Source organism: Grammomys surdaster, unplaced genomic scaffold, assembly GCF_004785775.1.
Source record: "Grammomys surdaster isolate TR1022 unplaced genomic scaffold, NIH_TR_1.0 769, whole genome shotgun sequence".
In the NCBI taxonomy this organism is placed as follows: domain Eukaryota; kingdom Metazoa; phylum Chordata; class Mammalia; order Rodentia; family Muridae; genus Grammomys; species Grammomys surdaster.
Genome location: NW_021605188.1, coordinates 239,443 through 254,858, shown reverse-complemented (window position 1 = coordinate 254,858; position 15,416 = coordinate 239,443). Strand labels below are relative to the sequence as shown.

Genomic DNA, 15,416 nt, shown 5'->3' with positions numbered 1-15,416 from the left:
GTAGAAGAGACTAAACCAATTTTAGCTTGACAATTACAAAAGCCTTACCACATACACTAACCCTTGTGTGAAATCCAGATCCTGTCCCAAGTTTATCTCTTTCTAACATAACATCATAGAGAACTGCAGCTAACTTCCAAATATGTCTCTGAAAATGTGCAGATCCTGCCTTCCAAATGAAGACTATTATTTTCAATATTGGATTGAGTTCTAGACCAGTACATGATTGAGACGAATAATTGGCCATCTTTAAGAAAAATACAAGAGTCATTATAATGTCTGTTTTTGATTCTCTGTCCCACAAGGCCTAAAAACTTGAGGTGAGGCAGCTTGTCCCATCTGGGATACAGCCAAGCAAAGGTGGGTCAGGAACATATGTCCAATACAGCCAGACTGTCCCTCCTATAGTCTCTGTTAGACATTTTGTCTCTGTACTTGCTCCCATGAGTATTTTGTTACTCCTTCTAAGAAGGACCAAAGCACCCACACTTTGGTCTCCCTTCTTCTTGAACTTCATGTGGTCTGTGAGTTGTACATTAGGTATTGTGAACTTTTGGGCTAATATCCACTTATCAGTGAGTTCATACCCTGTGTGTTCTTTTGTGGTTGAGTATCCTCACTCAGGATGATATTTTCCAGTTCCATCCATTTGCCTAAGAATTTCATGAATTCATTGTTTTTAATAGCTGAGTAGTAGTCCATTATGTAAATGTACCTCATTTTCTGTATCCATTCCTCTGCTGAAGGACATCTGGGTTCTTTTTAGCTTCTAGCTATTATAAACAACCCATTTTTAATAGGGTTATTTAGTTGTTTGAAGTCTAATTTCTTGAGTTCTTTGTATATTTTGGATATTAATGCTCTCAGATGTAGGACTGGTAAAGATCTTTTCCCAATCTGTTGGTTGCTGCTTTGTCCTATTGACAGTGTCCTTTGCTTTACAGAAGCTTTGCAGTTTTATGAGGTCCCATTTGTAAATTCTTGATCTTAGAGCATAAGCCTTTGGAGTTCTGTTCAGGAACTTTTTCCCTGTGCCCATGTGTTTGAGGTTTTTCCCCAGTTTCTCTTCTATTAGTTTCAGTGTATCTGTTTTTTTTTTTTTTTTGTGGTGGTCCTTGATCCACTTGGACTTGAGCTTTGTACAAGGAGATAAGAATGGATCAATTTGCATTCTTCTACATACTGACCTCCAGTTGAACCAGCACCATTTGTTGAAAATGCTGGGTTTTTTTTTTCCGTTGGATGGTCTTAGCTCCTTTGCCAAAGATCAAGTGACTGTAGGTATGTGGATTCATTTCTGGGTCTTCAATTCTATTCCCTTGATCTTCCTGCCTGTTTCTGTACCAATACCATGCAGGTTTTTAAAAATCATTATTGCTCTGTATGACAAGAACTTCAAGTCTCTAAAGACAGAAATTGAAGAAGTCCTCAAAAGATAAAAAGATATCCTGTGCTCACAAATCAGCAGGATTAACAACATATGGCCACCTTACCAAAAGCAATCTACAGAATTGATGCAATCCCCAACAAAATTCCAACACAATTCTTCACAGAGATAGACAGAGCAGTTCTCAAATTTATTTGGAACAACAAAAAACTCAGGATAGTGAAAACTATTCTCAACAATAAGAGAATTTCTGGGAGAATCACCATCCCTGACCTCAAAGTGTACTACAGAACAATTGTGATAAAAACCAAATGGTACTGGTCCAGAGACAGGCAAGTAAATCAATGGAATAGAATGGAAAACCCAGAATTAAACCCACAAACCCACAAATTACCTCATCTTTGACAAAGAATCCAAAACCATCCAGTGGAAAAAAGATTGTATATTCAACAAATGATGCTGGGTCAAGTGGCAGTTCAGCAGGGAGAAAAATACAAATTGATCGGTTCTTATCTCCTTGTACAAAACTCAAGTCAAAGAGGTCAAGGCCCTTCACACAAAACCAGATACACTGAATCTAATAGAAGAGAAAGTGGAAAAAAGCCTTGAACATATTGGCAAAGGGAAAATTTTCCTGAACAGAACACCAATGGCCCAGGCTCTAATATCAACAATTCACAAATGGGATCTCAGAAAATTGAAAAGCTTCTGTAAGGAAAAGGACACTGTCATCAGGTCAAAATAGCAACCTGCAGATTTGAAAAAGATCTTTACCAATCCTACATCCAATAGAAGGGTAATACCCAATATATACAAACAACTCAAGAAGTTAGTCTCCAGAGAACCAAATAATCCTATTAAAAATGGAGTAGAGAGCTAAACAAAGAATTCTCAACTGAGGAATCTCAAATGGCTGAGAAGCACCTAAAGAAATGTTCATCATCCTTAGTCATCAGGGAAATGCAAATAAAAAAAAAAAGCCCTGAGACTTCTCCTCACTCCAGAATGGCAAAGATCAAAAACTCAAGTGAGAGTAGATACTGATGAGGATGTGGAGAAAGAGGAATACTCCTCCATTGCTGGTGGGATTGTAAGCTGGTAAAGCACTCTGGAAATCAGTCTGGCAGTTCCTCAGAAAATTGGGCATAGTAGCACCTGAGGACCCAGCTATACCACTCCTGGACATATACTCAAAAGATGCTCCAACATACAACAAAGGCACATGCTCCACTGTGTTCATAGCAGCCTTATTTATAATAGCCAGAAGTTGGAAAGAACACAGATGTTCTTCAATAGAGAAATGGGTACAGAAAATGTGGTACATTTGCACAATGGAGTACTACTCAGCTATTAAAAACAATGACTTCATGAAATTCTTAGGCAAATGGATGGGATTAGAAAATATCACCCTGAGCAAGGTAACAAAACAACACACACAGTATGTAGATATTAGGAAAAAAGCTCAGAATACCCACAATACAACTCAGAGAACACATGAAGCTCAAGAAGAAGAAAGACCAAAGTGTCGGTTCTTCAGTACTAGTTAGAAGGGGGAACAAAATACTCACTGGAGTTAGAGGGTAGGAGGGAATTTGGAGGAAGACAGGAAGGGTAGGGGAAAGGGGGGCAGGATCAGGTGTGGGAGGAGACAGGGGAGATGAACAGAGGATCAGGAAATTGAAGAGAGGTGTGTAGCAATGGGTTATGGGAAACTGGGGGTAGGTACCAGAAAGTCCCAGATGCTAGGAAAGAAATAGGCTCCCAAGACCCATTGGGGATGACATTAGCTGAAATAACCAAAAAGTGGGAGAAAGAACCCGTAGAGACAGAGGTTAGGCTCTGCACCTGGTTAAGGCATGGGGCCCCACATTCATCTCAAAAATATTAACCCAGAATTGCTCCTGTCTAAGGTAAATCCAGAGACTTCCCCACCCGGGGGATCTATTCCGTATGCAGCCAGCAAACCCAGACACTATAGCTGATGCCAACAAGTGATTGCTGACAGGAACCTTATATAGCTGTCTCTTGAGAGGCTCTGCCAGACCCTTCCCAATACATATGCAGATGCTTGCGGCCAAGTATTGGACTGAGCACAATGGAGTGAAGAGTCAGCCTCCATCCACATTTCCAGTTCTTTTGACATGGTATTACCACCCAGTATACAAAAAGCATAGAATATCACAACAAGACACTCAATTTACACAATCTATAGGTCTGCAAAAGTACTAAAAATATTTAAACTGACAAATTCATAATTCAACCAAAGTATGAAACAAATTCTTATTCATAGTAACTAACACAATAAACTCTATAGCAAGATTTTACTATAAGCCAGTGACATACCAACTACTACAAAAAATGGAGTTAAAGATTCCACTTAAGTCAGTGTGGATATTAAGAACAAAAATATCCGGGCGGTGGTGGCACACGCCTTTAATCCCAGCACTTGGGAGGCAGAGGCAGGCGGATTTCTGAGTTCGAGGCCAGCCTGGTCTACCAAGTGAGTTCCAGGACAGCCAGGGCTACACAGAGAAACCCTGTCTCGAAAAACCAAAAAAAAAAAAAAAAAAAAGAACAAAAATATAAGGTAGTTAAAAAAAACACATCAATTCAATGCTCCATCTGTGTCACTAATTTTAATCTAACCAAGTTACATAGATGACCATAAGAGACATACATCTGTGTTTTTGCAATGTAATCCAAGACAGGACTGTATCAAAACATACCAACTAGACAAAAATGAAAAATATAAGGTATATACTAACATTAGCAATAAAATTCTCTCTCATAAATGACACCTAATTTCTTTCATTCCTTTAAGTAAAATGTCTGAAATTGTTTTCAAATTTCTTTATGAGGTGTGAACAAACATCAACCAAAGAAATGTTTCATCAAATGGCACTGACTGCCAGGGACTGATTATCAAGCAAGACTTCAGCATTATAACTCAGTGAATGTCTTTGCAGGTAATGATATTGGACAGGATGGGTGTTGAATCTCTATAATTCAAGGCATTATTGGATTCAGCATGATGACATGTTCTGGAGATGACAGGAATCACAGGAAGTTTGAGGAGATTTTGTAAACATGACTAGCATGCAACAGTATAAGAACAACAGACAGAATGTTCAACTTCTGGCTCAATGTTGCATGTGAGATTGTCCTTCCCTACATTGGACAATGGAAGACATAATGTCCCATGATTAAACTCAAAGTCCTAATGATATGGAACACTTATGACCATCTCAACTTTTGTCTTACTATGGAAATTCTGATGAAATCCATTGTGTTCATACATATGGCTTGTTGACACCTGGTCTGGTCCATGCTGTCCAGAAGGAAACAGTCCCTGTAAATATTTATGCCATAGATATGAATGAAATCATAGCACCTGAGGATGGAGAACATGATCTTCACAACATGTTTTCAGAAAAGTTTTGATCAAAACTTTTTAGACCTCAGATGTAGAGCTTGAGGCCAGAATTTTCCCAATGTATCCAGGGAGCATGACATAAGATGAATGGAAAGGAATTGTTGAATATAATTAGGTAGATAGCCTTAAAACAGACACATAGGTGTAGATGTGTGTGTGTGTGTGTGTGTGTGTGTGTGTGTATGTGTGTGATGTTTGTCTGCATAAAACAGATTTCACAACTACTCCATCTTAGATCCTAGCAGACATGAAGAAGCTGTGTGGTTTCACTATTTCCTCTTTGCTCCTGAAGTTTTCTCTCATCTTGTGCTGTTTAACTGAACACAGTTGCTTTTGGAGGATAAAGAATAGTGAAGATAATTATGGAGATTTGAGAAGTGACTGTGGTTTTATGCTTTTGGCAATGGAGGAAGCTATTGAAGACAATTATTATAGTCAAATTTTTGATTTTAGGTAAGTCATTAAATTTGTTTCCTGCTTCAATGTCATGAATTAGAAATATTTAGCTGTATACACAAACTGTAGGGATTTGTTCTGTTCTTCCCCTGTAACTTTAGGAACTACTGAAAATTAATTATTACATCAATGACTATTTTAATACTTTGAAATGTGTCACAGTTTAGTTTAGTTTTACTACGTTGGGCTCCAGTTCACAATACTGAACAATGAGAGAGACTAGATTCTGTTGAGTGTTTGTGGATATCATGTGTTGAAAGATGTCTCTTCATCTACTTTGAATTCACAATTATCACCTTTGGAAATAGCTCAATATGAAGAGACTACAACACTGCCTATATTCTATTGTCTGCCAATGATTCTTATATGAGCATGCATCTAAATGCCTTCATAAAAAGGTTATCAATTTTTGGTCTCCAAAAATTGGACATACATTCAGATATTGAAATATTTGTGTATGTGTGGGCCTTCTCTACCAGACTACATGAATGACATTATATATAATATATAATTATACATTACATTACACACATTGTGATTACATTATATCACAAGTTATATCATGAATATATATTATATATATAATATATAATATATAATATATATATATAACTTGTGATATAATGTAATATAACATTATATATATATATTTTGCTTTTTAAAATAGTCTTTAAATGAGTCCCTCCTGCCATTCTGGAGTCGACACTGAATGTGTAAAAAGACTGCCAGGTTTCATATTCTGTTACCAGAATAATCTTTTGGTCCAATTATGCAAATGCCCAGTCACATATTAGGTTTATTTTCAGTATAAGATACATGGTCAATATATCTATTCATTATTGAATAAATATAACATTAGAGAAAATTTAGGAGAAGAAATATATTTCTTGTGTATAAGAACCTGTTCTTAATGTAGCTACATACTTCTGAGATCCCAAGTGTGAGATGTTATCATTTGTGCCTGCTGATCATGAGGGAAGGAGTGTTGAAATCACTCACATTTTAGTTAATCAATATGCCTGGGACTACTTTTTTTTTTTTTCTGTGAACCGAGGTTTCCTGTGCTTTTCTGTCTTTGACTCTTCATTCCATCTCTTATTCAATGTTCATGTCTTTGGGATTTAATGAATATATTTCCCAATTGTTAGCCACAGTACACTGTGTACACTTTGATAGTGATGGTGGCTTCACATTTTTATTCTTCTGTGTTAGGTCACTAGGAATTTCATTTCTGATGCATTCTGTACTATCCTACACCTCATTAGAAAAATAGTGGAAATTCTCATTGGTGACACTTTTATAAGGCATAATTAGGTTTAAAATTATAAATATATGAACTGGACCAATGCACTTTTCGGATTTCAAAAGAAAAACTTAGCTCCAAACACTCCAATTGAAAAATGCAAATTTCATCAAGAGAGGACGTTTGCCATTTTTACTTCTGATGAGAGGTAATCATTAATAGTAGTAGATAATCTGCCAGCTGTGCAGGGCCAGATGAACACATTTCATATGGAGAGAAGATTTCTGTGTTCAGATATCACTTAAAGGTTCTCAAAGAATTACAAAGACTGAGGTGTTAAGAGAAATATGATACCTTTTTTTTACAAAATGGACATAGTAACAACACACTAAAAGGTAACATTAAATTGATGAGTAAAAGAGCAAAAAGGTTAATATTCTGGTTATGTGGTATATTGTATCATAATGTATATTATGAAATGGATAAATCAATTTAAATAAAATATATCTTAAAATAATTATTCTGTTTGTGGAATATTAACAGTTGAAAATATTAACGTCATGTTCTACAAACATCATGGAAATATTATTGATACCTTTTTCACTGTGCATGAAACTAGTTTTTGCAATTTTAAATTTGTAAAGTTTTCTTACTGATAAAATAATTTCTTTGCTAGAAACACTGATAATCATTTTAAGTAAACTGATTGTTAGACAATGTACACAGATATATAATATGTCCTGAATACTCTCACACTATATCATATAAGGGCTTTCGAATATAATTTTTAATGATTCCTTTTTAATATTTTATGCTCTTTTAATAAATTTCCAAAGAATATAGTGTATGTTTTGAAACAATTTAGGACTCAATGTTAGATATAGGAGTCTCAGTTGTAGATATTATTAAATATACATTAATGATATTTTTAGGTTACGAAACGATATGAATGTAAAAGTTCAACAAATGTTTGATGTATTACTTGATTCTAAAAATACTCAATATTATTAATATGTTTGATGTATAAATTGCATGTAGATAATAAAACATTTTAAGGAGAATGTGTTATATCTTTCATATGTGGTTTAAGCCATGCTTTTTTATTTATCTGTGGAATTACAACTCTAAAGTTATTTTATAGCAGTCTTAATCAATAGGATTGGAATATAGTTCAAGGATGACAGAGATAAAATAACCTTATAGAATTTTCACGAATACAAAATTTATCATATCATAGTGCCCTACATCTATGAATTCTTAAATTGTATGGAGCTCTAAAGATCTCTAATTTATGAGGCTTATTTCAAGACATTTACACAGAAATTTAGCATGTCTCATATTACAAACATTATTACAATTGAAATTTTATGTTTTAAACACCTCCCTTAATCATCACTATGCCTTGTTCTAGAATACCAGCAAGAAAATATGAGTTTTTTCTGGTTATGTTTTTTGCTACTGAGGAGATCAACAACAATCCTTATCTTTTACCCAACATGTCTTTGATGGTCTCAATCGTTTTTGGCCAATGTGAAGATACATTGGGAATTCTGGATGAAGTATATTTACAACAAAACAATAGTTTGAATTTTATTAATTATATCTGTGGATTAGAGCCAAGGTGTGATGTCGACCTTACAGGACCATCATGGAAAACATCCTTAAAACTAGCAATTTATTCTAGGACACCAAAGGTAAGAAGGTATAACACTGGAAGATTTAGCAACATTTAAATTTCATTTGCATGTGTCTACAACAAAACTTGGAGAGCATGCATTTATGTGTGTGCTGCTACACACACACACACACACACATACACCATATATATATTTCCATATATATATATATGGAAAACTGTTTTCTAGAACATTCAGACCTGTCAGAAATAGTCTAGAGTCTAATAGGAGTAATACATGATATTTATATTATAATCTTATTATCCTTAACAGGAGTTCTGAAGTTGAGTAACATTACCTGTATGTAAGTCCAAATATCCTAAAAGTCATATTCCTCATGTGGATGCTTCATCTTCTCTTCTGCATCCTTTAGGTTTTCTTTGGACCATTTAATCCTAACCTAAGTGACCATGACCAGTTGCCCTATGTCCATCAGATAGCCACCAAGGACACATGTTTGTCCCATGGCATGGTCTCCTTGATGCTTCATTTTAGTTGGACTTGGATAGGACTGGTCATCTCAGATGATGACCAGGGTATTCAGTTTCTCTCAGACATGAGAGAAGAAATGCAAAGGCATGGGATCTGTTTAGCTTTTGTGAATGTGATCCCAGAAACCATGCAAATATACATGACAAGGGCTAAGATATATGATAAACAGATTATGACATCAACAGCAAGGGTTGTTATCATTTATGGTGAAATGAACTCTACTTTAGAAGTCAGCTTTAGAAGATGGGCATATTTAGGTGCACAGAGAATCTGGATCACAACCTCACAATGGGATGTCACCACAAATAAAAAAGATTTCAGCCTTGATTTCTTTCATGGAACTGTCACTTTTGCACACCACAAAGGTGAGATTGCTAAATTTAGGAATTTTTTGCAAACAATGAACACTGACAAATACCCAGCAGCCATTTCTGACTCTGTCCTGGGGTGGAATTATTTTAATTGTTCAATCTCTAAGAACAGCAATAAAATGGATACTTTTACTTTCATCAACACATTAGAATGGACAACACTGCACAAATATGATAGGGTCCTGAGTGATGAAGGTTACAATTTGTATAATGCGATTTATGCTGTGGCCCACACCTACCATGAACTCATTCTTCAACAAGTAGAGTCTCAGAAAATTGCAGGATTCAAGGGAGTATTCGTTGACTGTCAACAGGTAAAGTTTCTTACATTTTATTATGTTTAGATAAATCAATGTGATCTTTTAAATGGACCCTGAGAAACAACTGTACATTTGTTAGAGATTATTCTCTCAGTGGAAAGATTTCTACACTACAAAACTCCCTAATGAATCTTTTATATGGATGAATATCATACACAAGGACAACATTTAAATGAAAACAATACATTTTTATGAATATCAGGGAGTTTTGTTAACATGTGTCTCAACATTTCATCAAATGAATTCAAAATTTAAAATAGGAGCCAAGAGTTTTATCATAAAAGTCTTAAGTGATGACTAGGCTAGAATATTTTTCTAAAGAATAATTTCTCAAGAATAGGTACGTGAGCTGGTACACGCCTTTAATCCTAGCACTTGGGGGGCAGATGCAGGCGGATTTCTGAGTTCGAGGCCACCTTGGTCTACAGAGTGGGTTCCAGGACAGCCAGGGCTACACAGAGAAACCTTGTCTCGAAAAAAAACAAACCAAAACAAACAAACAACAACAACAACAAAAAACCACTAGGTACATGAGCTGGGATTAATACTTATTCATTTAAGCTAACAATTATTTACAAAACCATAAATGACTAAGACTGCACATTTTATTAAGTTTGGGTGTTTTCATACATGTATACTGTATATACATGAAACATCCAGAACCATTTTTAATTGTCACAACTTGCAGACATTCAGACTTCCACTTCATTCGCACATACATTGCTTCCTTTTTTTACAAAGTATTTTTGACAAACATGTGCACACTACACACACACACAAACACACACCATGTTACTTGATATCTGGTAATAATTTTTTCTAGCACATTTTGTCATCGAACATTATTATTAAATATATTAATTTTTAATTATCCATAAGATATATTGTATTTTACTACACAGGATTACGTTAATACAGCCATCTTTTCTGAAAGTCTTTAAAAAAAATTAGAGAAAATTCTCAATTTGGCATTCTCTTTATTGATATGCATATGTAAGCATCTAATGATGCATCTCCTTTAGGTGGATTCCATGCTGAAAACCAGAGTATTTACTAACCCTGTTGGAGAACTGGTGAACATGAATCACAGGGAAAATCAATGTGCAGACTATGACATTTTCATCATTTGGAATTTTCCACAAGGCCTTGGATTAAAAGTGAAAATAGGAAGCTATTTTCCTTGTTTCCCACAGAGTAAGCAACTTCACATATCTGAAGACTTGGAGTGGGCCACAGGAGGAACATCAGTGGGTATACCACAATTTTTATTTTTTTCAGAATATCTAAATTGTAAAATACGAGGCACTGAAGTAATAGCTCTGTGGTTAAGACCAATTGCTTCTTTTCCAAAAACCATCCTCCGTTCCAATTACCAAAATTTGATAGCTCCCAATTTCATGTAAATCTGGTCATAGGGATCAAAGGCCTCTGGATTTCATGTTCAGTTGCACCCACACGCCTCTTCAACCACATGACACAGGAAGATATTTTTTAAATGTACAGTAATATATATATATACACATATATATAATTAAAATTTTGTAACTATATATAAATCACAGAATCTTCTGATTCTGTTTGAGCATATTTATAGTCTAATTAACTACAGCACATATTTATTAACAGAAATCTTTCTCCAGATTCAAAGTTTTTTTTAATTTATATAATTTAATTGGTTATTTTATTTATTTACATTTTAAATATCACCAGCATTCCCAGTTTTCCCTTCTCTGTGGAGGATTCCCTAATCTGGCATCAGTTGGAGGGGAGGCCCTTGATCCTATGGAGGCTTGGTGCCCCAGCATAGGGAAAGACCAGGGTGGTGAGGTGGGAGTGAGTGGGTGGATAGGGGAGCTCGCTCATAGAGGTAGGAGGTCGATGGGATGGGGGGGGTTCAAGGTTTTCTTTTAAACTTAGGAAAACTTCATTAATTTTATGAGAGTCTTATATAACATATTTTGTTCATACTCATCAAACAACTCGTCCTTGATTTGCCTACCTTCTCTCTCCATACAACTCAATGTTCTTATTTTTTTTATTTATAAATCATTATAGAGAAACTGATGCCAAATAAACATTCCTTTTTGATTAATCAGTTGAGGAAGGAAAAATTTAAAATTGCTACAGCCTGAGTGTTACATATATAATATTACATGATGTATAACTGTATTGTGACATTCAATGAATTGCATGGTAATATAAAATAAAAATGTCCCTGAAATCTTTAAGTAATGCTGGTTATCAGAGGAATATTTATAGCCATATCTTTTAATGTCCCATATATGGACATATGGGACATTATATGTCCATATTATTATATGGGACATATATGGATATATGGGTCATTATACATATGATGTATACATGAACTATACACGTACACACACACACCATATATATATGTTGCCTCAGGTTCCCACCTCCATGTGTAATGTGACATGTACTGCTGGATTCAGGAAACTTTATCAGAAAGAAACAGCAGACTGCTGTTTTGATTGTGTCCAGTGCCCAGAAAATGAGGTTTCCAATGAAACAGGTACGTCTTGCATGCAGAAGAAAAATTGCTGAATTCGAATAGCTTGTCATTCCAAACTAGAAACATGATATGGCCAAGATGGAAACTGAAGACCTAAACTATTGTGCTTCAGAACTTAATCAGTTAAATAATATGAACTTCTTTTGGACCTAGCAAATAATCTGCAATATATTCTACAAACAATACATTTCTTTCACAGTATGATGGTTACTGATTTTATATTAAGACCAGATGCTCAGGGTAACAGTTATTGTTTAATGAAATATATTGTAAGAGCTTAGATGGCTTAAAGGATTAAGCATTTGTTGTCATAGAATTAGAACAAGAGAAAAAATTTCAAGAATGCAACAAGAGAGTGGATAGTGCTTAGCATCAATCACAGCCTAGCTAAGGAAAGAGGGATGACTATGAATATCCATAACCTTCATGCCATATAGCTTTAAATGTGTAGCTGGGAAGAAAGAGAACTTACCACAACGAGAGAGACATGGATTTGTCTATGAGGCATACAGCTTCAAGAATGAAAATATTACTTTATTCAAACAGTGTTTGCATGAAGAATTGTATTCTCTATTGCCTATGTGTAGATTTAGACAAAGGGCACAACTCTCAAAGCAAACAAAGTACATAATGTATTTCATCACCTGGCATCAATAACTTTGTCTCCACACTACTCTTGTCTGTGAGTAGTGAATTTATGGTTTGAGGAATTTAATAATCTGAGATTATGCATATTATTCATCATATTTTTCCTTCTGTTTTGTTTCATAAATAATGGTTTTTTCTTTTCCATTCCCTATGATGCTGTTTTGTTCCATCACAAACCATGGGTTAATAGAGAGCAATCCTAAGCCAGTGGTCCCTATGGCAATAATGAATGAAATAGATGCTCAAAACCAAATTATGTGTTGATATATCTTATGAATAATACAAATACACTATTATTGCCTACATATTTATGATATCTTATAAGGGTTTATTGTTGTTCACCAGCAGATATGGAACAGTGTGTGAGGTGTCCAGATGATAAGTATGCCAACTTAGAGCAAACCCACTGCCTCCAAAGAGCTGTATCATTTCTGGCTTATGAAGATCCAGTGGGGATGGCTCTAGCCTGCATGGCACTGTTCTTCTCGGCCATCACAGTTCTAGTACTAGTCACTTTTGTGAAGCACAAGAATACTCCTATTGTGAAGGCCAATAACCGCATTCTCAGCTACATCCTGCTCGTCTCCCTCATCTTCTGTTTTCTGTGTTCATTGCTCTTCATTGGACATCCCAACCAGGCTACCTGCATCCTGCAGCAAACCACATTTGGAGTATTTTTCACAGTGGCTATTTCTACAGTGTTGGCCAAAACTATAACTGTGGTCATGGCTTTCAAGCTCACTACTCCAGGAAATAAGATGAGAGGGATGCTGGTAACAGGGGGACCTAACTTGGTCATTCCGATTTGTACCCTAATCCAACTTGTTCTCTGTGGAATTTGGTTGGTAACATCTCCTCCCTTTATTGACAGAGATATACAGTCTGAACATGGGAAGACTGTCATTATTTGCAACAAAGGCTCTGTCATTGCTTTCCACTTTGTCCTGGGATATTTGGGTTCCTTGGCTCTGGGGAGCTTCGTTGTGGCTTTCTTGGCTAGGAACCTTCCTGACAGATTCAATGAAGCCAAGTTCCTAACATTCAGCATGTTGGTGTTCTACAGTATATGGATCACCTTCCTCCCTGTCTACCACAGCACAAGAGGGAAGACAATGGTAGTTGTGGAAGTCTTCTCCATCTTGGCTTCTAGTGCAGGGTTGCTAGGGTGTATCTTTGTCCAAAAGTGTTACATTATTTTATTTAGCCCAAATTCCAATTTTTTTCAGAATTAAAATGAGAAATTGATTTATCAAAAATGTGATACTTTAAAAATATTATATGATACTCAACATATCTGTTTTGCTTTGTCTTTACAAAAGTATTCCTAAATCATAAAAATAATTAAGTAATATATAAACATAGTACTTACACCATATGGTAGCCCTGACTAAAGTAATACCAATTAGTAAGTTTTGGTGGAAAATGGATTCTTTCAAGAACTCATAAACTTAAACATATTGAGAACAGGAAATCTCAATTGAGGACTGGCTACCATCACTTTGACTTGTAGATATGAGTGTAAAGAATGTTCCTAATTAGTGATTAATATAAGATGACCCTGCTCTTTGTGAACAGTGCCACCTGTAAGCAAGTTATTCTGGGAGTTATAAGAAAGAAGAGTGTAGATAGGATAGACATGAAAGCAGTACTCAGCACGATTCCGTGGAATTTGATTGTGTTCCTGCATCCTTGTTCTTTGGCTTCTTTTAATTGTGACCAATGTACATAGGGAAATAACACTTTTCTCATATATTCTTTTTGGCCATAGCCTTTTGTTACAGCAACAGAAGTGAATTGCCTCAACAACAAATTAGTAAATTGCTGCATTGAGATTTGGAATATCATAGATTACTGATGCAATAAAAGACATTTTAATACCAATTTGTATAGAACAACACCACCACTCAGGGCTTAGGGATCAAAGTAGAAAAGCGGGTCAAAAAGCATAAATGGCAGAGTTATTGTGTAATGTCAACAAAACAGTGCCATTAAGACACAAAATGGCTAATAATCATATGAACTCACAGAGATTTCTCAGCATTCATAAGACCTACATATGATGAAGTTATATATTGTCCTTGTATTAACAAACAGACATAGATAATGAATGACAAACACATTATAAATTCAGAATACATGGCAACTTCTGTCAAGGAAAATTCTTTTGTTACCTTGAACTTAAATATGATTTCCATTGATACACTTTATATTGATGTTACACCACCTGATAAAGAAACTGAAGAAATGTCTTTAAACAAATGAGGTGGCACCAAGACATATCCAAAATATCCTACACTCCAGATAAAAACATGTGATCTCCATTTTCTGCTCATTGTCACACTTCTCTGGCTGTGAAGTAAATTTGTTGGTCTGGTGCAATAAAGTATCAAATATTTTTTTGCAGAATTATACTTGACTACTGAGCATATCCTCAGCAAAGATCAACTTTTGATGAGCATTTACTTGGGGCACAAATATTTTCAAATCCTTTAACCATTTGTTAAGATTTATACACATGCTTCTTCCCCACATGTCTTTTTCACCAATGTTCTTCTTTTCCACTTAATTTAATTATTTTATCTTTTTATTTCCTCCTTGTGATACCACATCATGTACTCCCACAGGATCATTTGATAAGGCATATGCAAAATATGTGCTGGTTAGTTTTTATCACCTTGATACAAATTAGAGTCACTTGAGAGGAGGGAATGTGAACATGACTTTAAGGCATTTTCTTGATTAATTATAAATGTAGCAGGACCAACCCAGTGTGGGCAGGGCTATTCTTATCTCATTAGCCCTGGGCAGTACAGAAAAGCAGGCTGAGCAGGCCAGTAATATGTATTACTCCATG

General features: G+C 35.4%; 1 protein-coding gene across 4 annotated transcripts in view; it reads left to right on the top strand.

The window, feature by feature from the left end:
- Positions 1 to 5,067: 5,067 nt before the first annotated feature.
- LOC114633877 (vomeronasal type-2 receptor 116-like) overlaps positions 5,068 to 15,416 on the top strand; it is a 58,117-nt gene continuing 47,768 nt past the window's right edge. The window contains exons 1-6 of one of the 4 annotated variants that reach the window (XM_028782489.1): positions 5,068 to 5,273; positions 7,931 to 8,213; positions 8,569 to 9,372; positions 10,401 to 10,625; positions 11,791 to 11,914; positions 12,911 to 13,480. In XM_028782489.1, coding sequence (XP_028638322.1) covers positions 5,068 to 5,273; positions 7,931 to 8,213; positions 8,569 to 9,372; positions 10,401 to 10,625; positions 11,791 to 11,914; positions 12,911 to 13,480 — 2,212 coding nt within the window. Of the gene's footprint in view, positions 5,274 to 7,930; positions 8,214 to 8,568; positions 9,373 to 10,400; positions 10,626 to 11,783; positions 11,915 to 12,907; positions 13,795 to 15,416 lie in introns of those variants that run through there. The other 3 variants (XM_028782487.1, XM_028782490.1, XM_028782488.1) reach the window with 3 other exon arrangements.